The 25,856-nt window shown below is 41.0% G+C and overlaps 1 protein-coding gene and 1 long non-coding RNA gene across 4 annotated transcripts in view; one reads left to right on the top strand and one right to left on the bottom strand.

Annotated features, from left to right (window-relative positions):
• The window catches only part of LOC127197206 (chemokine-like protein TAFA-1), a 545,549-nt gene extending 530,286 nt beyond the window's left edge, over positions 1-15,263 (bottom strand). Inside the window, exons 1-2 of one of the 2 annotated variants that reach the window (XM_051154954.1) lie at positions 14,760-15,263; positions 12,667-12,787 (exon numbers count right to left, since the gene is read on the bottom strand). In XM_051154954.1, the coding sequence (XP_051010911.1) occupies positions 12,667-12,784 (118 nt within the window). In that variant the 5' untranslated portion in view covers positions 12,785-12,787; positions 14,760-15,263. The remainder of the gene's footprint in view (positions 1-12,666; positions 12,788-14,759) is intronic. The other variant, XM_051154953.1, reaches the window with a different exon arrangement.
• Positions 12,112-25,251, top strand: LOC127197207 (uncharacterized). Of its 2 annotated transcripts, XR_007831621.1 has the most exons (4): positions 12,112-12,163; positions 22,161-22,299; positions 24,853-24,911; positions 25,124-25,251. It is a non-coding gene; the product is annotated as an uncharacterized LOC127197207 (long non-coding RNA). The 2 variants fall into 2 exon arrangements; XR_007831623.1 differs by lacking the exon at positions 22,161-22,299.
• Positions 25,252-25,856: the final 605 nt, after the last annotated feature.

The raw sequence follows: 25,856 nt of genomic DNA, 5'->3' as shown, positions 1-25,856 counted from the left end.
GGTGTCCCTAGCAGTGCATGGCTATGGTGAAAGCATAGCTAAACCAATAGTATCTGCATAACCTAAGCTTTCTTCTCACATTGGCCATGGTTTTCCACATTTTCCCATGTGGAACAATGAGGATAACACTAGCCGACATGTAGGGCTGAGTTGCAGGTAAAACATGGTAGAAAAGGGTCATGGCACACTGTATACAGTAAACGGAGGCAGCGCTGAACACTGAAAAAAATCCCCAGTTTGTCATCCCAAGCAATATCCTACACAATAGGGACTCGACCAAATCAATGAATGTTTTATTTAGACTTTCTTCATAAAATCAAAGGATGTTTTCTACCTTACACGGTTATTGTGAAGACGGATATTCAGGCTCATTTTCACATTTGCTCATCAGCTAGTATTCTGTTGCCCTCACTGTGTGGAAACCTGGTTTGCAGCATGGCCAGCATTTCCTACCCCCAAGGATGGATGAGCTTACATTAAGTAGTCATTACTTTAAAAAAAAAGAAGGAAAAGAAAAAGTCATCTCTATCATAACAGGAGAAAAGCACCACAGTTAATTCACTATAACCAGGAGGTGGCAAATGACATTTGCTGAATATCATGTATTAAGTGTATGTTATGTTAAAAATAAAATCGAGAGGGGATTTTTTTCAAGAGAGAGTGAATAGTAGATTATAGGTCAAATTAAAGTAAACAGGAATTTGGGGGGCAAAAAAAATTTAAGCAGGAGTAGGGGTAAGGGATGGAGAAAATGAGGGAACAGAAGAAAGAGTTAACCACAATGAAGGGTTATGAAAAAGCCATATAGAAACCTACTATATTGCAACCCAATTAAAAAACGTAACTGCAAGGGACAGTGAAACATATGTCATATGGAAGCACCGGGAAGGAATACTGAGTCTGCAAATAAGTGGCTATCACAGCTCAGCCCTAAATATATTATATATAGTACTCCCTGCCCCAGGGATTGGGGAACACCAAGGAAGAGAGTGTAGAAAGTGCCCACTTGTTGCTCTTGTAGGCCTGAACGAAGGCTGGAGATTGGCAATCCACAAGCCAGGACTTCGTAGTAATTCTGGGAGCAGCTGTCAAAAATGTTGCCCGACAAACGTTCGCCCAGTGACCTCAATTCCAGAGTACCTCTCTAGGATGTGACATTTTTGCATTCTTGGCAGAAGAAGAGATGCAAGAAGCCCCTGAACCAATTGCATTTAATGTAACTATACCTAAAAAGCTTCCAAAAACAACATTCCTCTGCCTTTTAACATTTTGTTTCATAAAATGTGGAACTGTTGTTTTTTATTGAACGTCCTATGAATACTAATCTCTAGTCACATAATTGTCTTGACAAAGGATAGCAGGCTACCAAGAAGAGACTTGGTACCCTATGAGCATATACAGGGGGAGGAGGTCCCCCTCAGTCCCAGTCATAGGGGAGGGAAGTAAGGGGAAAACAGGAGGGAGGGAGGGAGGAATGGGAGGATACAAGGGATGGGATAACAATTGAGATGTAATATGAATAAATTAATAAAATATATTTTTAAAAATTGGTCTTCCAGCTTTCATACCTATAGCTTAATGAAGAAGAGTAGTGTCTTCTAATCTCACCTATTACGACTCCCTAATGGAAAGAGTCCTAGGAGATAAATTTTTGGGAGGGAACCTGTGTGAGACACTGTTTTTGTGAAGTAAGATGAACCTATTAACAGGTTCTAATAGAGCCATGCCGTAGCTCTGTGGACATAAAAGTGCCATAAGAACACATTGCAGAGGTCCACAGTAGTGTCCACACAACGTCAATATACAAGTAATAAATGTACACAGAGTGATAAGATGTACAAGTTTTGGCAAATAGAATCTAACATTTCCTAACCACCATCCCCCAACCCCTGCCCTGCCCCTACTCTCTCCAGGGCCTGATCTAACTTAGGCCATCCTCAGTCTTGCCCAGTGGCTTTGCCTCTATCTCCTGAGGGCTGAGGCCACAGGTATGCACCTTCACACATATTGGATGCCGGGATCAAACCCAGGGCTTCATCTAAGCTAGGCAAGCATTCTATCAGGCCAACCTCAGATCAATTATCTTCGGACCATAATTCAGGACTGGCTTAATGTCTAGCCTTCCTCAGCAATTTGAAGTACAAGACAAACAAATATGCATCATTCACACTATAGGGTTAACCAAACAGCACACAGCAAACTAATTGATAATGAGAAAACTAAACCAACAGCGATTTATAATTAAAAAACAAGACCACAGCAATTGAAAATCACTAGCAACTAAAACAACACTCATGATACACTGATAACAAATTATCTATCCTCAAACAGGATGAATAATAATCATCTGCACGTAGAAACTTTACATTGTTTCTAAGAGCTGGCAAGCAGGTTTCCTATGAGGACATTAAATTAAGAATATTCTGGAACTTCAGTTATATGCCATTTGCAGGAGAATGATGATATAGGTGGCTTTCTAATGAGTCGCTTTTATTCTTACATGGAATAAATGCACTTGCTTAAAGACAACAGTGAAAAAGAAATAATATTGGCTGTCAGGATATATTTATGACATACTAGTGGGTTACAAACTAGATTCTGAGAACTTCAATAAAATATTAAATTAAGAGCTTTATGTGGGCTTCACAAGTACTTCTGGAAGCCTCTCTCAGTTTTATTACATTTACCGATTACCATTTCTCCCACGCCTTAATTTAAAAGAAAATTAATTATATTTTTTTAGCTGAGATTCAAATGAAGCCTCTGATTAGAATGATGGCCTCATTATATATAAACTCTCAGTTGACTGGAGCCCCCATAATAACAATTCCTCTGCATATAAAAAGCACAGATTCAAGTGTTTGTGCCTGGTGGGCAAAACACAGAGCAGGACTCAATTTTAAACCAAGCCAAGACAGATGTGCCTGCAATGCCCCGCCTTAGTGCTCGGCTTGCATTAATATATTTAATAAATTCATTAGGAATAGAAATCGCTTGAGCTGGAGGCAGTCTTGTCTGGCAGTCTGCAGAAAGGTTGCCATCCTTAGTCAAGGTTCCTTGTAGCCACCCGATGTTTATAAGATAAAAAAAAAAAAAAAAAGTATGCATACAGGTTAAGATACAGAATCACTTTTAAGTACCAGATGACCTTCTTATATTGGGCCAGGCTCAGAGGACAAGTTCACTCCCCCAAGACGTGTGTCTATTCTTCAGCTGTCTCGGCTGTCAGCATCTCCTACTGCTGGCTCTAATCTATTTCAGTCATTTCTGTTACCATAAGGGGTTTTGTCTTTCTAACCTATGAATTGTCCATAAAGTTTAACTAGTTTCAGAAAACATCTTTTTTGAAAGGGATACTTTTGTAATGCATCTTTCTACACGGAATAGATAAAATGAACAACCAAGTTCTCGGGGCAGTTTAAGGATTCATTATCTAACAACATACATAGCTATTTATGGGACATGTGGATTGCCTCCTTCAAGTGTGAGCAGTGTTCATTCCTGCTTTCCAACTGTTGCTACTGGAGCCTTAGTGATTGACAGCTCAGGGGAGCTGCTAAGGCCCAGCCTCTGACTCCTACTCTATGATCGTCTCACCTCACAGTATCTGATAATATTTATTTAAAGCTAATATGGTCCTTTTCCATAGCATTTGAGTATAAAGATTAAAGGTTTTGTTTAGGAGAAGCGAAGCCTAGTTGACCAGCAAGTATTTATTGAAGCATTATTCAATCTTTATTCAGTAGGAATCTTGGCCTGCTGGCACTAATCTAGGATGGGTGATTAATTGCTAAAGCATGGTAATACATTCCTTCAATTTAGGTACTTTATTGAAACCTAGGAGCTGGACTTCTGAGAAGCGTGTGACTCAGTCAGTCCATTCTTCATGCACAGAGCTGAGAAACAAGACAGAACCTCTGGATACGTGTATGAGAAGGCTTTGATTTGGGGTGGACTGGCACGGAGCATCCTAAAAGAGAATGTGTAGTCGGGGTGTAGTAGAGCTAAGCATTGGTAATGTTATGAGGATAGTGATCATACAGAGGGCATTGGGGTCTTCTGCCCTTTAGGACCCAGGATAAGAACATTGTGACAGGTGCATTGGGGCCCAAAAGGGTCTGCTCAAACTATTGCACTAACCAAGAATAACACAAGTAGTAAACATCGAATCTCTACTCTGATCTACCCAATGGACAGGACATTCTCCACAGTTATGTGGAGAGTGGGGACTGACTCTGACATGAACTCTGGTGCCCCATATTTGACCACCTCCCCTTCATGGGGAGGCCTGATGGCACTCAAAGAAAGAATAAGTAGACTACCAATATGAGACTTGATAACCTATGACCATATAGGAGGGAAGAGGTCCCCCTCGGTCTTAGACCTAGGGGAGGGGAATAGAGTGAAAGTGGGAGGGAGGGAGGAATGGAAGGATACAAGTGATACAATAACAATTGAGTTGTAATCTGAATAAATTAATTAAATAACAAAAAAGAAAATCTTTAAAAAAATACTCGGTTTGATGCCTTTCCTACATGAAGGAAGGAAGTCTGCAGTCAACAGACAGACCATTCATTATTCAATCCAACTTCTGAGAGGAAAACTTCACAATAACACCATCTCTGTTTTCATTTGGGGCCTGTTATTACACAACATGAAGAAGGAGAAAGAAAGAGTGGGCTAAGAGAGTTTCCTGTGTGGTTTGAGGAGATTACCTTTGGGAGATTCAATTAGTTTACACAAGTTGTTAAAAAATAATGTATCTTTTATTTGCACCAAAGAAGGGAGAAATTGCCTATCTGGTGATCTCTTTGCTATAAAGGTAAGGTGAATTTTTTTCTCTTGAAATAGAAAGACTTAGACAGTGAAAGGTCTGTCTCTGGGTGTTAAGGGGAGCTTTCTCTCAAGTGCCCCAAGCTGATCTCTATAAGACTCTCAAACCTAAAAGGGGAAAAGAAAGGTCACTGTCAAAAACAAAAACTCTTAGGCATTTAACGTATGACTACATTTATAAATATAATCTCTATATATCCTAGATATCCTATATCTGTAAATACATTTTAAATCTGTAGTGTTCAGATTATTTTGCTTAATAAAATAGCTATTAAATATCAAACAGTCAAATATCTATACAAAGACATATAAACCTATATATGTATATGCTATTCTGATTATTTCTATTTATATCACTATGCATTTGAATGGTATCCACATTATAACACACATACAAACAACATAAATCCAAACGTTCTTGTGCAGGCGTGCACGTGCATACACACACAAACACACATACACACACATACACACCCAGCAAAAGCCATAGCAACTAACGAAAAGTTTATAATTTTACCAAAACTTTCATTGATTTTTTTTTTCTGAGCAATTTAGCAAATATCTTCTGGTCATCTACTACATGGGGCACCTTAGTAATAGCAGGATACAAAAGATGAATACATTTTCAGAATTCTCTTCTTCCACATTTCTCAATACATGTGATCTGAGTAGGTATGTCAGTGCTGCCCGAACAAAAAAGGGACCTTTGCAAAAACCTAGATAAACAATATTATGTCTTATCTACAACTGTTTCCAAAACTGTCATACACTTACATTGTACATCTCCTAGGGAAGAATATATCACAGAGAAACGGCTTCTACAGCATCCACCCTCATGAAGCATAATTTAGGTGATACTAGTGTACATCGCCTGCTATGACAAGGCTCTTAGGAAAGAGGCCTCGTGATAGTATCTTACCCATCTGCCTTTCAGTCTTGCTTACTTAGAAATAGCATTTGATTTGTGTCTAATTTATTAAATTCTATAGCTAGTTTTAAAACCTTTGTTAAGAAGCAATATGTGCTCATATGAAAGTGAGCTAAACACAGACTAGAAACAAGTAAAAACTCTAAGCCACGGCTATAGACTGAACTCTCAGCAACTGTGTTTACCTACATAAAATTTACATAAAATTGGGCTTATCAACATTATGTCATAGACTGAGAGGGACACAAGAGACCTTACCCCTCCATGAAATAGACTGAGAGGGACACAAGAGACCTTACCCCTCCATGAAAGTCAATAGTCAGCCACAAGCTCCTGTGGGAGGGAGAAATGTTTTCTTACCAGTGGTACAGCCACTGGTAAGTTGCCAATGCTCCATTAAAAAAAAAACCGCTGTTCATATTCCTGTAAGCAATCCTAATTAAACTCATTGGTTCACACATACATTAAAAAAAAAAAAAAGGAGACATAATGGGGCTGGAGAGATGGCCCAGTAGTTAAGAGAATGCACTGTTACCACAGAGCACCTGAGTTTATTTCCCAGCACCCACATTAAGCAGCTCACAGTCACCTGTAACTCCAGCTGCAGGGCATTCCACACTTCTGGCCTCCCCAGACACCTCCACACATGTGTACACACCCACCCATAGACACATGCACTCACACAATTACAAATAAAAGTAAGTCTTGAGCCGGGCATGGTGGCGCACGCCTTTAATCCCAACACTCGGGAGGCAGAGGCAGGTGGATCGCTGTGAGTTGGAGGCCAGCCTGGTCTACAAAGTGAGTCCAGGATAGCCAAGGCTAACACAGAGAAACCCTGTCTCAAAAAAACAAACAAACAAATTAGAAGTGATAGAAATAAAAATAAGTCTTAAAGGGATAAAGGAGCATGCAAGAGGGTTAAGGGATGGTAATAGTAGGTTGAAAATGAAACAAATCACTAAAACAAGCATGAAAATGTATAGCAAGACCCATTATTGTGTATAACTAATATATACAAATTTTAAAAATTAAACCCTCTAAATCATTTAAGAATTTTCTTCAGATTTCACTAGTATTGCATGAACGATGTTCAAAACCATTTGATATTTTTTGCATTTCTTCAAATCATTCTAAAATAGTATTTTCTGCTCCTTGTTTTCTCCATTCAGCACTCTATCTTCAGCATTTTTCCACATGAACACACATAAACATAACTCATCCTTTGTAATGGCCACACTGCTTCCCATTGGGTAGATGGGTGCCATAATTTATTTTATCAATCCCATTTTGATGGTGCTGAAACATTGTTGTTGCCATTAAAGCCATTGCTGTGATGACTGTACCCCAACATAAATCTTTTCACACATGTCCAGATTTTTTTCCTTGGGGTAAGCGTTTAGAAGTGGAAGCATGCGTCTATGGTCACACATTTCACATTTTTAGAGCCACCACTCTAATGCTGTGGGAAAATAGTTCACCCGCTTCAGTCTACTCAAACTGAAATGCTTTGCAGCATCTCAAGTTGAAAGTTCAGATCATCAGTATAAAGTTTAAGAAATTAGCAACTGACAACTAATGTTCATTTGTGCCTCTATTAAATCCTTTGCACTGGAAGGGAACATCTGCCGTCCCCAACTATGAGTTGAAGGCATGGTCTTGTGCTCAAATCTTGGGCTTTGTCATCTTTCTGCTTCAAGTCCATGGCAGTGACAGGAGAGATGTATTTATATTTCTACTTGGCCCTAGTATTTTAGAGTTTGATTTGATGTCCATCGGTGCACTCTGACTCCTGGCAGAGGTCAATATCATCCATCAGATGATCAATGCATTATCACCAGCACCAGCTTACAACAAATAACAGCTTGTCTGCTCCAATCCTAACACTAATCCACTACACTTAGCAACTTCGCTCCAGTAGGCATTCCTAAAAGGAAAACGTACAACCACAGTTGTACCCACTAGTGCTTACACACTAAACCTACACAGGGATCCTTTATTGAAAAGCACCTTGGCATCTAAAACATATACCACCCCTCCAAGCAGGTTTCTAAACTGTAGTTTTTAATGGTAAGGTTAAAAATTAATGTAAAGCATGTATAAATTTTTTATCGATTTACACAAAATCCTCATGTTAAGATGGATGGTGACGTTCACAATATAATAAAGTCATAAATGTGAACTTCTAACATATATGGTTTGCTTAATACAGTTTTAAATCTTGTCAACTATAAATTACACAGACATTCTATTCAGAGCGAGCTTTTATATATCATTTCCAACGTCAATGAAATCGCATTGACTCAAGAGCAAATGATTCATTGTTTACTTCTAACTTGTGTTCCATGTAATTCATGGATATATGCTTTTATTTCACTACAGAATCCCAGGGATTCTTTTCTTGAAAACGAATTTTGAAAAGATTTATATTCTTTTGTTTCAAAGATAACCCCACTCACCCACACCCACACCCACACCCACATCCACCCACATATTCCAAGTAAAGTAAGCATTAAAATTGTCATCATAAGTCACACATCCATAGCAGAAGCAAACCTAGTGTAAGTTGGAAGGCTCATTTAGCAGGCTGTGTGTCCTTTGTCTCCCATGCACAGTCTGTTGAGAGTGAAGGACTAAGGATCTTCTAGCTACAGGAAACAATGGAGATGCTGCATCTGTGTTTTCATTGTTGAGTCTGTCTTTTAAAAAAATAACTGTCCGGGGCTACAAAGATGGCTCAGTGGTTAAGAACATTGGCTGCTCTTCCAGAGGACCCAGGTTCTACTCCCAGCACCCACACAGCAGCTCCCAGCTGTCTGTAACTCCTGTCTCAGGGGACCTGAGTCCCTCCCATATGCAGGCAAAATACAATGCACATTAAATTAAAATAAACGAATAATCTTTAAAAATTAACTGTCCTTCCAAAGGTTTAGTATAGGAATGGGGATGGGAAGAAAGGTACAAATATTTTGCAAGTTGTCATAGTAACTTCCTACATCATTCTCCAGATAAAAAATATATTCCAATATTCAATTATTGAAATTATGAACCTGTTAATTTATAGCACATTTTACTCAGTTATGTAATTTTCAATTCCAGTTTCATTTGATTGACTGTTTTAATCTTCCTTAACTAGTGAGTAAGTGAAAATAAATGGTGCATTCCTAATACCATAAATATGAAAAATAGGAAGTACTTAGGGGCTGCAGGCGAATACATTATAATCAGTCAGTTTTCTAGTTAACAGATTCTCATTCTGCTTGTGTGCAAACCCATTACACTGAGGAGACAGATCACAGATGTATGGCCTTACAACAACACTGTCCCAATCTCATGTTATGACAGCAGAAATTGGCCCAAATCTCTCACCATTTCCCCTAACAGGCCCTGGCTGGCTGGTGCCATCCAGGTGAGGCGCAGCCTCAACAAGGGAAACTGCTCGTCAAATTCCTCTCATCTGTCAGCGTACTGGATTATTTCTTGAGAGACTGAAATTGCCTGCTTGCAATTGGAACACCATCAATCTTGCTGTGGAGGGGACTGGGGAGCTGCCTGGGAGGTGTTGGCTAGAGGGGGGAAGGGCTGCCATTTCTAAGCAGGTGAGGGTGGCTGCAGAGCCAACACACACACACACACACACACACACACACACACACAGTGAAAGATTTGTCATTCTGTGCATTTCCACATGCTTCGCATGCATGCCAAGCACGCTGTTCTGCCTTGTAAAGGGGATGATTTTTCAAGCTTAGGCAAATGTCGTAAGGCTGGGGTCGGCTGCTGCCTCATTTTTTTCTCATTGTATCACTTTTTTTTTTTAACCGATTTGAGAGAATGAGATTATGCTTTTCTCTTTTGTGTTTGTTTATCCAACTATTTATGTATTTGTTCATTTACGGGTGGATTGTCGACAGGTAACTGGCCCTGGTTTTGTTGTTTGTTTATTTGTTTGTACATAGATTTCATTAGTGTCTCTGAAGACTTAAGACCCACAAAGGAAAATGCCACAACACCTATCTCAGGGAGAAAAAAAATGGAAAAGAAAAGAAATAACATTTTTACTCCTAAAATCAAAGCAGAAGAGCACATTAACGAGTGACTGAAATAAGTTAGAAGGTTGCTATGACCAAAATCTGTCTCTTCGATCTCTGCAGCTGTTGTAGAAATCCCAAGAAAGTTGAATAAGCACCTTACAAAAACCAACTGGACTTCCGAATCAACATAACTTTAATTCCCATGCATCTAGAAGAGGTGTTTGTAGTCCCTCCTTTTCTACAATAAGGCTGGGTGAGATGGGGCTCAGAGGGTGAGCATAGCTCCTGGGGGTGTTTTAGGTATAGCTCCAACACATATGGGCTGATAATGAGCAAACTCTATGGTAGATAAGGGAAAACATGAGCTATGAGTTTGATTTCAGTCAGAACCTTGTATTTGTTTCTCAATCTTAATAAAATATGGTATTTTAATATGCATTAAGGTGATATGAATTTCTTTGTCACACATAATAGTTCCAGCTCCCCTAGAATAGACACACTATGTAAGAGTCCACTACAAACTATATGATATGACATATTTTCTTTTAGTGACTACACACACAACATAAAACAAGAGAGGCTATAATTGCTGGCTTGTCCAGGCCATGTATCACACGGTTAGAAAACAACAAAAGCAACAAGCTTTTGTGCTGACCAAGTGGATTTAGTAGTATGAACAGTAAAAAAATGACTCATTCAACATTCCTGACTTACGGGTCGCAGTCCCTTAGACAGGACATCGGCTAGGAATGGTGTTTATAGGGAAATTCACAATACATACTCACAACACTTCCCACTACCCAGACAGTCACCTGTTCATCCCCCGCCATCATCTCCTGACAGGGAAATTAGCTCAGATATGAAAAGTCACTTATCCAAAGTCATGTCAGGAAAGTTAAGTGACAGAGTGATGTTGACTAGTCCTTGGCTCCCACCACCTGTTGTCACCTGCTTCAGCCACCTCCCAGCACTGGCTTGGAGCTTAAATGGGTACATGTATTAACATGACCTTAAAATTTTCATAGATTTTATCCTCAAAGAGGCTGTCTGGTATAGTCATTTTCTGTACTTGGGGGGCAATGTCCCCTCTTGTGGCAGAATCACGTGGACATGTCCTCCATTGGCAATCATTCTTTAGGCAGTTTCAGACTAGTTACCTAGCCCCTCCAAACTTTTACTTCTGTTCTCTGCGGAGGAGGGGGGAGATAGGGGTAAACTACCCACTTATGCAATGATTAAAGTAACAGCATGAATTAACCCTGAGCATGGCGCCTAGCACGGTCAGGATTAATGGTTCCTTTATCTCATTGTTGAGTATTACAGAGAAGGCACATTTCCCGGGCTATTTGTATGACTACGTAACAAGCCAAAGACTTTTCTTGCCAGAACAGATTGGCGATTAAGTGGTTGGAGGTAGCTCAGGGATCCCCAAATCCACGATTGTGTTCCCTCCATGTTGGCACTGAAGCTTCTGGCAGGAATCTGGCACTTCCCGTGCCAGGGTCTGCACAGAGGACATAGAAACCACAGGCAAGCAGCACCAGCGGCGGTGCGTGGTTTCCATGCTCACACTCAGGGGCACCAGCGCCCCCTCTCTCCCTCGCTGACCTGGCTTATGGAAAGAAGGCGGCTGGTACCGGGACAGCTGGCTTCCGCCCCCAGCCCTCCTCTGCAGCTAAGGGCTGCAGACCCAGCAGGCTTGTGCAGGCATCCACCCTCCGGGCTCTACCCAGTCTGCCCCAGCCTGGAAGTGAGCCCCAGAGGCAGCAAGAGGCACCCTGCGGAGCCAGGAAAGACAGCAAGCAGACACACTCAACCTGCGGCAGGCACGGGAAGCCTTGTGCATGCCAGGAGGACAGGGAGAGTCCTGGAGGGAAATCAGCAGCACTCCAGAACTGAGGAGCAGGAACTTGAGTATGCAACTGGTCCCCAAACCTTGAAATTGACCATCAGAGGGGGCCACCAAGGACCGTGAAGGTAGGGGATGCGGCGAAAGAACACAAAGGCTAAATACAGCTACACTGAAAACAGAAGGAAACCTTTCTGGAGAACTAAGCAGGAAGCTTAAGAACAATTGAACTGGGAGTGTCTTTATGATGAGAAAGCTGAAGAGGCAAAGAAAGGACAATCCGGATTGGAGAGTGAGGTGCAGTTGGACGCCAAGGAAAGAAAACTGCACGAGGAACTAAAAGGGGGAAAATCAATAAAGAGAAATTTCAGAAATCATCCCAGAGCGAACTTGTTCCTGAAACTGCCAACAGAGGGAGGAAAAAAAAAGGGGGGGGGGTGAGGGCACCGAACACACTGGAGGAATCAAAAGAAAGGAAGGCAGAGAAGACAGGATGCAAATTAACCCAGACATGACATAGTAAGTCGCTGTTTTCATTTTCTTTTCCATTGACAACTTGTAAAGTTAGTCTGGTCTTTAACACACACATGGAATCCGTAGCCACATAGACAGAAATAGTGTTTATACTAGGTATAAACTCACCTCAGGAAACACATGCCTCCTCCCTAAATCCCGTAGTTTTGAAAGTCACCCCACTTCTTTTGTAGTAGAATAATTTGCTATTGTCCAAATCGAAATCATTCTACTAAGCATGGTGTGTGGAAGAGGGCAGGGGGTGAGGGGTGGGGGTTGAGGGCTCCTCCAAAGAAACCCACCTTTTCTGAGAAATTAACAGGAATACCTCCAGGCGTTTCTTGGTACACTCTCCTTTCCCCCCCGAGCATCCATCCCACAACATGTCTTAGAATTCAAAGGCAAACTGCCCACACTATAGCAATTTCTGTCGCTCGCGTTCCGCCATCTGTTGAAGAGACCACGGTGAGCCTGGAGGAGCCTGGCGAGGAGCCAGCTCCCCCACTTACCTGGCCTGTGCAAGTGGTGTTGCTGGAAGGTGTGTTGGAGGGACCCATGGCAGAGCAGCATTGCGCAAGCACTTATCCACAAGTACAGGACCCAGGACATCGCAGACACCATGGTCATTCTCTGAAGAGAACATGAGATGAGAACAGGTTATCCCCGGCTTCAAGCCCCTAGCACTGTCTGGCCCACTGAGGACGGAAGGGGAATCTCAGCAGTGTTCCTTTGCTACTTGGCTGTCTGGAAGAGACATTGCTGCCGAGGTCACGCCAGGGAGTAGGGTTGAAGACCCTTTCCAGAAGCTTATAAATATGTCCCTTAAGTTCTGTAAGATGATTGCCCAAAATGCAAAAATAAAGTTTTGATTTTTTTTTTACTATCAATTAGGCAGATGAAAACATCCAGTTTTAGACAATGACCTGCAAACTACTTTTCCCAGGCAGTCAATAGCTGTAGACTTGCTCATTGTAACTTCATTGCAAGTCTGACATAAGCCTGGAAGAAAAGAGTGGGCTCCTTCCTTTTTTTTTTTTTTTTTTTTTTTTTTTTTTTTTAATTCTACAGTCATGAATTTTTAATCGCAATGCTGTCTTCTAAACTAAGTAATCATTTCTCAGAGGCATGTTGTAATCTCCCAATAGAACCGATCTTTCTGACTTGACTTGAAATCAGACTTGAAATCTGTCTTCAGCCAGAATGAGTTTCCAAGGCAAGGTCTATGCCTCAATCCTACAGCAAGCCGTAATTTACAGTATTACTTTGCCTCCTAAGGTCCCACTGTGGCATTTGCTGGAGCACTGATGAATATGCATATACAGGTGGTATGTGTTTTTATGGGTGAGCATATACCTTTTCTCAGGCGTCGAAACTCTGACAGTCTTATCTGCACCTACGAGCGTCTCAGGAGCTACAGAAGCTCAACGGCGCTACATATTGTCCAATTTCCCAAACAGCACCTTATGCTGCATTTCATATTGCCAAATTAATCAAACTTGAAGCATCGTCCTCAGTCAGGCCGTGACAGGAGGCATCCTCTATAGAAGAATTCAGCTAGTGGCATACTTTCCTCTCTGAGAGCTCAGAGAGGGGCTGTGCAATCAAGGCTGCGTTTCCATCCTTCCCTCCGCCAAGTGACACCCTTCAAGAATTTCCACTATATATTGAAAACCTGATCATGATCCTCCCAGTATGCCTTTCTTATCTGTAGAAATTGCTTCTCTTTCAGAACCAGCGGTGTTCACCAAAAATAAACATTATGCACACACATATATATATGCATGTACATAATTCTGGGTAATTTGCAGGTTTCAGAGAGAACTGAGGGTTTGAGAAGGGCTTTGAGGGTGACAATAGATACATGTGACAACTGTAATTAAGTGTCAAATGGGAGCACGTTCTTCCAACCACATGGAGCCATCCATGCCCCAGGGTGACTCAGGTGGACCACTCACTTTCTAATTAGTTTCTAGTTTGGTGGCCCGCTGTTTAGTTCTGTGTATAGCATGCTTTGCCCTCGTTGTATTCAGAGCTAGCAGGACAGCATAGAAGCACTCTCAGCAGCAGAGATAAATAGCAACCCCCCTCCTGTGAATGCCCAAACGAATGCATTTTAGAGCTTTTCAGAACAGCCTGCAAATTACAGAAAGACAAAACAGAGGGGACCCACCCCACCCCCGCGTGCACATGTATTTGCTGTTTGTCAATCACCCGTTAAAATGCACTGAAAATTTAACTCAGGGAAAAATCTAGCCATCATCAAAACTTAACAATTCTTCAGAGACTCTGCTTTCTCTTGCTCATTTTGAACCCACATAGACCTCAGCACACGGAAAGATACTGAGACTTGATGATTGTAGTGCTTCCCTCTTTCTCTTCCTTCCTTCCCTCCTTCCTTTTTTTCTCCTCCCCTCTCCCTGTTAACTTTTTTAATTCTCAACATTACTTCTCAGGCTCCTGCATGGCTCTTCCCCGGCTTGCTCCTTCACAGAGCTCTGCTCTGTGTTTTCCCCCCAAATAATGCAGCTAGCCCTGCATGCTTCTCTGAAAGTGCTACAAATCTGTTTTCCAGATCTTAAATCTTTACAGAGGCTTTGCTTACCTGAAAAATCCAGCCAAGAGCAGGGCACTCTCCTAGTGTTCATTGGAAAGAGCTAACACTTTTTAAAATCCATCTGTGCCACAGTTCTGAGATTTTTTTTTTCCCAAAGAGAATGCTTCCCGGCAGTTCTTTATCAAGAATTGGAAAGAGAGAGAGAAAAAAAAGCAAGCTTTCCTCTTCCAGTCCTATTCCCACAGTTGAGAAGACGTTCGGTTCGTTCACTGTATTGTCAGAAAAGGAACCAAGGTTTGAGGGGTGAAAACCTTGTCATTTTCACCTTTAAATCATCTCCTGGCGTCACCTCTGTCTGACGAGACCTTTGAAGTGATGGTGAGCTAATGTAGTTTCCTGATGAGCAGCAGTTTATAGCCGCGGACAGACCATGCCCACTCCAGCACATTCAGGACAGAGTTAGGCAGCGAAATGTAGGAGCAGAGCTGCTATAGCTCCTGTAAGTAACGGGAGTCCGTTTCAATACACCCCTCCTCTCTAAAGTCTCACATGTCTTAAAGTGACATTACCCTCAATTATAGATAAGGTAAATTCTAATAACCGCCCTTAACTCTCCCATGACTCAAGCAGGGCTTTAAAAAGATATTGTCTGATGGTCTGTGGTGGATTTCTTTTTCTTATACCATTCTCAAGCTAGAGGACTGCGAAGGGAAACAAAAATGAAAGAGAACAAAGCATCATGCAAAATATTGATAGTGTTAATGGCTTTTAGGTTTCAAACAACAAACGGGAAGGGGAAACACACACCAGGTCTTACCTCAGAATTTTCTTTTTGCCAGCAAGCAAACTGAATATAGTTAGGCTTATCCTGATTTTTTTTCCTGTTAGTTGTTTTGTCAGCTATTTCTTAGAATACAATTTATCTGGAATATAACTGATGTTTGTGTTCCTAAGCCAAATAAAAATCTCTGGAGTTATTTAACATGTTTAATAGGGAGAAATATATCATTGCTGGCACGAGACAGAGTTATGATGAAGAAATATGCTCAAGGTTCTCTGTAAAAGTATTTTTTTGCTTTCTTTAAATAGCATGCTGAGATGGAAAAGGAAAACACTCAGAAGCTCAGTAGCATCTCTAGTACTATGGTGTGAACCCCGGCTTCCCTGGAAGTATACTATGATTGCACTTAAACTTCAGAGGCGCATGGGAGATGACCTACTTTTCTTTTATAGGCTGCGGCAGTGATAATCCTCTCAAACGCTCACTCAGTTGCTTCCCAAGTCATGCATAGCACACCTACTATGTGCTAGGTGCTTGGGATAAAGCAGAAAGCAAGCCTGTTGTGATCCCCACTGTTAAAGGTCCTCACTCTAAGTCCTCGACATTATTTGCAGAACTGAGGTGGTGCTCACAGTTTTCTTGCCTTTCAAGCTTCAAAGTTTCTGAGAATTCTTTTGCCTTTTGTTGGCATTATAAAGAAGGCTGGATTCTGGGTGCATCTTTGAGAATAAGCTTCTTTTCCCTGCTCTCTACAAAGTCTAGGGGGAAGGTCCTCTTGGTGTTTTACCAATCTTTCCCCACTGGTCTTTCAATGACTCCCCACTCTTCTCTCTCTCTCTCTCTCTCTCTCTCTCTCTCTCTCTCTCTCTCTCTCTCTCTCTCTCTCTCTCTCTCTCTCTCTCTCTCTCTCTCTCTCTCTCTCTCTCTCTCTCTCACTCTCTCTCTCACTCTCTCTCTCTCTCTCCCTCTTCCTCCCTCTCCTTCTCTCTCTCTCTCCCCTTTCACCCTCCCTCGCCAAACCAAATTTCAAAATAACAATGAAATGAGTTAGACTTAGGAATGACAAGGTTTTAGTTTGGATTTGTGCGTTTAACCCATTGGATCGTTATTGCTGTCTTAGACAACGGGTGTCCATAGAAGTGAATGCTCTTGCTGCAGAATCAACACAATAGAAACAGCCACAGGAGTCAGGGTTCATCAGACCTTTCTCATGCATGCGCTCATGCTGTTCTGAACTCTGTCTTGTGAAGTATAATCTGAGTGTCTTAGTAACCCAGGAGGATAGGCATTGGCACTGTGTCCTCTTGTAAGTGAGGAGCATGGAGGAAACTAAGGAAGCAAAGAGAACTCTTTCAAGGTAACAGAAACACAGAGTGGTAGGGTGAGTTCCCAACTCAAATGCTCTGAACAAGAGCCAATCTCCTCAACATTCTAATAAAGGGACCTATGAATAAACGATTTTAAAATCTGCCTATAAAATGCTTGTTTGTTTTACAATAAGGCACTTTCAAAATTTACTAGTCATTTCTTCTAGAGTATTCTAGACATTTGCATCATTCAGGAGTTCAAGATAGCCTTTGTCCCATGATTTGGCGTGTTTCTGACTTTGGTTTTCAAATCAATTTACATTAAAAATAAATTCACATATACTAATAATGTTATCATTTTGAAATACTATAACCTTATTTTTTCATTTGTAGGGATAAAACAGAGAACCAACATAGAATTCAACTTAATACTGTTGAAGTATAGACTCATGGGTCATGTTTAAGACACTGTAGAAAAATTTTGAGATATTTACAAAGCTAATGATTTGCTGTAACATTCCCTACATGTATATGGTGAGTGAAATTAATGAAGTAGGGAGGTTAATATTGCTCCATTTATTTTTTTCCCAGCAGATACTTTACAATCTATTATATTACAGCCAGTGATCTCCTTTATAACATAAGCATCAGCAAATACTGATTTTGTATGCATGTGTGTGCAAGAGGGAAAGATGGAGGGAGAGAGAGAGAGACAGAGAGAGAGAGAAACAGAGAGAGAGAGTCTGTGGTGTGTAGAGTGTGGTTCCTGTGTGTGCAAAGGACAGAGGATATGAACTGTTTGCTCGATCCATCTCCACTTTACTCTCTTGAGAGGAGTTCTCACTGAGCCTGGAGCTCGGCTGGTAGCCAGCAAACCCTACCATTCCTCCTGACCCTGCCTCCCAGAGCAATGGGGCTATAGGCATCCATGGCTTTTGATATGGGCTATGGGAATTTGAACACAAGGCCTCAACCTTGCTCAGCAAGTGCTTTTCCTCACTAAGCCATGCCCCCAACTTGAACAAACACAAAGATTCAACTTAATAAAAGTGACTCTCGTGCTTTTCAGGGGAGCTGTGCCTTTACATCTTCTGACCACAGTAGGACAGAAGCAAGTACTCTTTGGCTTGGTTGTGGTTTCAAGCTTTGGTCAGTGAGGGCAGTCACAATGAGTGCATCACAATGAGACTGGAGCTTTAATGGTTGGAGAAATACCATGCAGATCTCTTTTTCTCTGGAACAGGAACGAGCTGTGCTATCAGCCTAGACCAGATCACCAAGGGACCACATGACAAGAGGCCCTCCCTCCTCCCCTCCCAACACAGATGGATACACACACAGCGAACAGGAAGTAGTTGCCAAAGCAACTGAGACTTGTAACTTTATTATAGCGTAAAATTGACAATCTTGATTGATAAAGACTTAAACCTGTATTACTCATCTCCTAATTAGATTGTTTTGTTCCATCCTAAACTCTCCCTGAGGAGACAGCAGCGCCCATTCAAGCTTGTGTCTTCACAGAGTCCGCTGTGATAGAAATTTATTGGTTGCTGTTTGTCAATGCACTGATAACCACAAAGCACAGGGCATTGGAACTAGAAGCCCTGGGGTATTGAAGTGGGGAGTGATGTATAAGTTGGTCCCTATATGGCTGATGATGATTGGCCAGTGCCATTCTAGCACAGTGTTTGGGGGGAAAAAAGGACTAAAAAGGACTATAGGCTTATTGTGTTTAACTTCCACTTTAATTAATTCAAAATAGTCTAAGCATTGTGAGGTTCAAATCATGTTCTGAGTCAAATTCATCAAGATAGATATTCCAAATACAGAAATGTATATGCTTGTGTGTGTGTGTGTGTGTTTTAAATATCCTACTCACTAGGATTCCTCCCATGGAAAATCAGAAAGAAATCCCTGAAGAGGCATTACAAGTAAAGTTAAAGCAATCAGAATGTTCGAATAGCCCAAAACTTTCAGCAAACTTCTCTGCACAAGAAAGAGTAGGTCAGTAGAGCTAGAGGAGGACTTGGCAGAGGCTGTAACAGGATAGAAAACTGAGAGAAGAAAACATCAGTGGGGAAACAGGTGGATGCTGAGGAACAGGAGCCAAGTGAACAGAAAACATCCAGTCCAGTTGTCTTAACAAATTGTTTTATATGAGTATTTTGCCTGCATATATATATACCTACATGCCTGGACCCACAGAGGCCAGAAGAGGGCATCAGACCTCCAGGAACTGGAGTTACAGATGTTTGTAAGCAGCCATGTGGGTGCTGGAAGTCAAGCCCAGGTCCTCTGCAAGAGCAGCCAGTGCTCTTATGTTCAGCCATCCAATTCTCTTGGTGAGCTATATCTAAAGTGCAAGATAACACATCACTCTCAATAAAACTGTAGCTCTAAATGATGACAAATCTCTATATAAATGTTCCACGCCAGAGTGTGACTTACAAACTAATCTGAGGAACTCACCCAAGAAACTAAATTCCATGTCTAGACAACAAGCACTGCCACATATTTACTCTAAAACAAGAATTTCCCACGTTACCCCACTCTACACTTTTTATTTCTAATCACTGGAAATGAAAGCTGTCATTAATTCAATTTAAGAAGAAGCAAGTTAATAATTCAGCTAATTTTAATTCACAAATGTACAGAAGAAAGTGTGAGACATGCAAAATTTCATGTCTGCATATTTCTAAATTGGAAAACAATGAACAGAATTTAAATAAATGATAACTATACTAAGAAACATACCCAGCTTCAGTTCAATGCAAAGTGAAATGACTTAAACGTACATTAAATATTTCTTGATATAACACATTTTGGCTATGAACTCATAGCTATTTTTCCTTATTCCATTTCAATTAATTAATGAAAATGGTGACATAGACAAAAGGACCATTGAGAAAGTTGGAAACCAAATGATATTAGTACCACTAAAACCGTTTTCTTATTTTGTTCCTTTCTCTCTCTCTGTTCCTCCCCATATCTCTCTCTCTCTCTCTCTCTCTCTCTCTCTCTCTCTCTCTCTCTCTCTCTCCCTCCCTGTTCTTCATTTGGAGGAAGCCGTTATTGGGTCTTCCCTTCAGTTAGTCTACAATGCCCATTTTAGATCATTATGTGAAAGCATTTTTTACTGTCAAATCATAATTCTATCCTGTCTCTCTCCACAAGCCCAATCTCATAAGCCATTATGTTCTAACATTCTTTCACAGAGTCCTAGCTTTTCATCTAGGATGGAGCTTACTATGCATTACATACAAGAAACATAGTATTTGTCCACCTTATCTTTAAGAACTAAACATAATAATATTTGTCACGTACACTTAGTTATTGTCATGGTTTAAATGTGTGAACTGTCCCCATAAGCTCACATATTTGACGATGTGGTTTCCAGGCATTGTTGGTAAAAGTTCTAAGAACCTTTAGGAGATGTGCCCTAGCTGGAGGGAGTAGGGGTGTACCTTGAAGCTTTACATCCTGGCCCTATTCTTTGTTTATTCTATGCTTTCTGAATATAAATGTAACATGACCAGCCAACTGCCTGCCTCTGCAGTCATAAAGGAGTCTATCCATCTGAAACGGTCAGCCAGAATAAACCCTTTCTTCCACCCACCTCCTTTTTTTAGACAGGGTTTTACTATGTAGTTCTGGCTAGCCTGGAACCTTCTATGTAGAGTAGGCTGGCCCTGAACTCACAGATCTCCACCTGCCTCTGCCTCTTTTACTCTACCTCCCAAGTTCTGGGATTAAAATCACACGCCACCACTCCTGGTTCCTGAAGCTGCTTATATCAAGGCATTTTATCACCGCAACAGGAAAAGCAACGAAGATAGTTGCTTCTCCATTGTTTACTGCCTTATATCAAGCAACATTAGATGAGGAAAATATCACAAAGCAAAATTAGGTGAAACAAAGCTAGAGTACATGATCTGAGATGCTGAATGTGTCAACAAAGACAGTTAGTGGGAGAAGAAGAAAAGCTTCTTATACTAACCTCAGCCTTTAGATACAGTTTTATTTAATACAAAATTGCTACTATGTGATTTTTTTTTTGTTAAAGACACACAATTTCAGAGAAACTGGATAATTAAAATAATGTCACATCTTTGTCTAGTAAGGTTGAAGAACTATGACTCAGATTTATCTCTGATTCCTAGAGCCCTGGCACTAAGCAACCAAATTCTAGGCAAACGTCATTAGTAAGAAATCATACATTTTTACTCATAATTATAACACTATAGGCCTAGTCATAAGAGTGAAATGTGGTGGCGCATGCCTTTAATCCCAGAACTCGGGAGGCAGAGGCAGGTGGATCGCTGTGAGTTCGAGGCCAGCCTGATCTACAAAAATGAGTCCAGGACAGCCAAGACTGTTACACAAAGAAACCCTCTCTTGAAACCCTTCCCCCTCCACAAAAAGAGTGAAACAAGCCAGACATGAGGGGATAATATGGCATATAAGACATAAAACCATCCAAAGATGGCACTATTTTGACCCTAAGTAAACACTGTAGTGGCCACAATGAAGAAGGGAACAATTCCTATTTTAAAATCTAGAACAAACTGAGATTTAAGCAAAAATAAGAAGTAAAAGTAAAATAATAGTAATAACAAAGAAAGCTACTACTGCTTAGGAAACAATAAAACATATGGGTGATAAGGGCTGAAGAGATGGCTCATCAGTTAGTTATATTGGCTGCTCATGCCAAGGACCCAGGTTCGGTTCTCAGCACCCACATAGTGGTTCACAGCCTTCCATAACTCTAATTTTAGAGAATACAACGCCCTCCCCTGGCCCCCCCAGGCGCCAGGCATGCACACAATACACATATATGCAGGCAGGCGAAACACTCAGACACCTAAAATAATAAAATAATATTTTTTTATAAAATAATTTTTAAGAATTTATTTATTTATTAATTATGTATACAGTGCTCTACCTCCATGACAGAAGAAGGCATTAGATCACATTATAGATGTTTGTGAACCTCCATGTGGGTGCTGGGAATTGAACTCAGGACTTCTAGAAGAGCAGTCAGTGCTCTTAACCTCTGAGCCATCTCTCCAACCCCAATAAAATAACTTTTAAGTTAAAAATCTGTCAGTAATAACAAGATAATATCAGTGAGGCTAATTATTTGTCATAAAAAATGGTGCTGGTTTACTCTTTAGATCTGATTGCAGAGGGCAAGATGTTAGTAACTGTAAGTATGAGAAAGTGGAAGCAAGCGTCTTCTGAGGCCTGCTGAAAAGGTAACCTTCATATAGGAGTCTCATTTTTCAACTCCAACAGCCTATTTCTGCAATTACTTTATCAAGTAGAACTCACTGCTCTCTGCTTATCATCTCTGTCTTGTAGGCACAAGAAAAAGAAAGAATGAGGTCATTCCCTTTGTTCTCCAACTCCTGATTTCTTTACTGTCTTTTTAGGACACAGATAAAACCGAAGTCACAATGGCTGCCCATCTTTCTCTCTAAGTAAAGTTAAGAGTACACTGGTAAGTAGGAGACAGGGGTCCTTTCACTACAAGGGTGTGGACATGAACTTTAAGTGCATGGGGGTTGTGACAACCATTGCTTTGGTAAACTAAAAACAATCACATGATAGTTTACGTTGTGAATTTTTCAGATCCAGGGATGGTGTTGTGGCTCCACCAGTAAAGTGTTATGGTAGGTGCCATGCAAGCCTGAGGATTTGAGTTTTAATCCCCACAACCCATACAGATGCCAGGAGGCCATAGCAGATCCTTGTAATCCCAGAATTCAGAGGAAGAGATAAGGGATCCCTAGAACAAGCTAGCTGGTTACATGATCTGAAATGACAAACTGCATTTTTTGAGAGAGCCTGCCTCAGTGTGCAAGTAATCAAGGAATACCCCCAATGTTTGCTTCAAGTCTCCACATGCACATGTACCCATGCACAAAAAGCCCCAAACATATGAACATGTACACACATGTATACTATTTGCAGACATATGAAATAAAATATTACTGCTATTTTTTAACTCCCCCAGATTTGGATCCCCAGGTCCACTATGATTAAGTAAATAACTTTCATTTATTCATTGGTTTGTGCCTGGCATTCTGCCACACCCCTTCCAATGAATCTCTACATCCAGTTGCTTCTTTCTATTACTTCTGCTTCCCAGCCATGGCTCAGATCCTCCATTGTTTCCTTCTTCTTTCAAACACCATCACCCAAGGTACCTCCAACATCTTCATCTGTAGGCAGGACCTGCCTACAGAGCCAATGTTTCTGAGAATGTACATCTTCCATCCACAGCTCCCTTGTTCTATATGTAACATGTGATACTTATGGTGATCACGCTACTCTTGCTAACTTGAAATTTTTTGAGGACTTCTCACTGAGATTAAAATAAAGTCCAATTTTCATGACTGTAATTGACAAGGCATTGCCCGGACTGGCCCCTGTCCAGACTGCAATACTCACCTTTTATAATCATGTTGTGATAGCTCATGCTGTCAACTTCATAGAATCTGGAATCTCCAAGGAGACAAGCATCTAAGAACATCTTTGAAGGGGTTACCCAGATTAGGTTAATTAAGGTGGGAAACATCACTCTACATTTGCGCAGCACAGTTCTGGACTGGGTTCCCGGATGTCATAAAAATGAAAATTCAAGTTGAGTACCATCACTCAATATTTTCTGCTCCCTATAGATGCAATTTGACTATCTCCAGCTCTTACTGCTGTGATGGACTACACCCTTGAACTGTCAGCCAAAGCTGTCTAAGATGTTTCATGTCAGTTCTTTTGCCCCAACAAGAAGAAAAGTGACTGATACACATGTCTGCTTCTTGCTCCTGCTGATGCCTTTTCTTGGGGACTTGAATGAGACCAAAGTTGTATTACATTAAACCTAGAAGGAATTCCCAATGCCTCCTAGTTTAGTGTCTCTCTCTGGCAGGCATAAAAAGATATAAGAAAAAGAAAAGGGCACACCCAGGGGAAAACAAAAGGTTAACTGGCACAGCATAGGTGCTATGAGAACACAGGTTACCCAGCCTAGGGAAATAGCTTGACACTGCTTGCCGTGGAACCATGGTCACCTCAGTTTGATGCATCAGAATCTACGTAAGCTCACATGGGGACATGCACTTGTACTCCCAGTGCTAAAGGAATGGAGATAGATAGACCCTGGGCCAACACAGCCTACTTGGTAGGTACCAAGCAAATGAAAGACATTTTTGAGGGGGGGATAATTCAGAAATAACATCTGAGGTTGTCCTGTGTGTTCCCTCTACACACACACACATGTTCCAGGTTTCTCGGGCTAACGCATCTACTCCTCTTTCTCTTTCTCTTACTCTTTTTCCCTATCTCTTTTTTCTCATCCTTTCTCTCTGTCTCTCCCTCTTTTCCTTCTTCATTGTGCCCTACAAGTATGCATACTCACACAGTGCAGGAGACTCTTCTGCAGCGCTGGAAATGCTCTCTTTGTACACTGGTAAAGATGGGACCCACTATCCCACTGGCTGTTAAACATTTGAAATTTGGCTAGTATAGCTATCGAAGTCAGTTTTAAATTCTACGTAGCTTTAATTTAAGTTTAGATAGACACCTTTGGTTGGTGGCTACTATCTTAGAAACCATAGGTCTGGCATTCACAGTCAAGGTCAGAGAAAACAAGACCTGTCCCATTGGGTAGCTGGAAGACTTAAATGTCCTCACCAAAGCTCATGTTGAAATCAAATTTCCCTTTGGATGTACTGAAAAGTTGGGCCAGGTAGGAAGTTATAAGAGAATCTGCCCCCCACAAATGGGTTAATCCATCCATAGACCAATGGATGAATAAATTAATGAGTTATCTTGACAGTAGGTTGCTTCAAAACCCAGCTCTGCCTTTTGTATGTACTCCTTTCATGATATAATAGCCTTTGACAGGTCAGAATTTGCAGACTCCCCAGTAGCAGATATTCCCTCTCACCAAATATGGTACCTTGACCTTGGATCAAGCAGCCTCCAGAACTACATGCTGATTAAACCTTTATTCTTTACAAATTACCCAGTCTACCATGTTCACTTACAGGAGCAGCAAGCAAACGAAGACATCAATCTTCCAAGATGCTAATGACACAAAAGAAGAAGGTAGGTTGTAAATGATGGTTGCCATTTGCAGAAAGAAATGAAGAAAAAAAACCACCAAAACCAAAACCATTTCAAACAAGAAAATAATAAAGATGCATAGCTTCTTCAGGTTTGACAGCCCACAAACCCATCCCCAGGTGAGTCTGCTTCTGTAACCCCACTGTGCCATTGAAGACCTAGCTGCCTCGTTTCTATTTATCTCTGCCTTCCAGGATATCTGTCCCAAGAGAACCTTCACAGTATGGATGCCTCAGGACTACTAACAGGTGTCTGGGCTCTGTGCTTCCTCATCCATGGCATGAATTTTGAGCAAGACAAACCATGGCAGCTACTCTCAGGTAATTCAAGATATTCTAGCTTGCTGCCAATTACTCATGGCATAAGTTGTGCTCTCGTCAACCTTGCTGGTGGATAGTAGAGCTGTGATTTTCAATGCAATAGCCATTGGTTGGCCATGGTACTTAAATCTACACAAGATGTTAGGAGAAAGGGTTATGCCTCCTTGAGCTGCTCTAAGGACCAGTATAAAAGATCACAGTACTAGGCTTAGAGCTGAGTAGTGTCCCATCCCCCATCCATAAGCTAAGAGAGATACTTGGAATGTGGGAGGTAGCACACAGGAAACATTAGAATAATAATGAGAAAGGGAGAACAACTATTGAAGAGATAATGTATTTATGATCAAAGCTGTAATGTTTCTCTAGTTTTATATATTTATAATTTTCCTACTTATAAAAATACATACTCATGTTTTTTCTCCATTTAGTATCTCTTTAGTTAGTTTTTTTTAGTTTTATTGTGACATTATATATATATATAAAATGACTCTCCCCCAATGACTCTCCCCCAATGACTCTCCCCCATATGCCCTCCCCCACTTGCTGGTACCATTCCTGCCCCCAAATAGCCTCTCCTTCTGCTTTCATGTCACACATACTCATTATT

The sequence above is a fragment of the Acomys russatus genome, chromosome 13, assembly GCF_903995435.1.
Source record: "Acomys russatus chromosome 13, mAcoRus1.1, whole genome shotgun sequence".
Taxonomy (NCBI): domain Eukaryota; kingdom Metazoa; phylum Chordata; class Mammalia; order Rodentia; family Muridae; genus Acomys; species Acomys russatus.
Note: the sequence above shows the minus strand (reverse complement) of the source record. Positions and strands in the feature narration are given on the sequence as shown.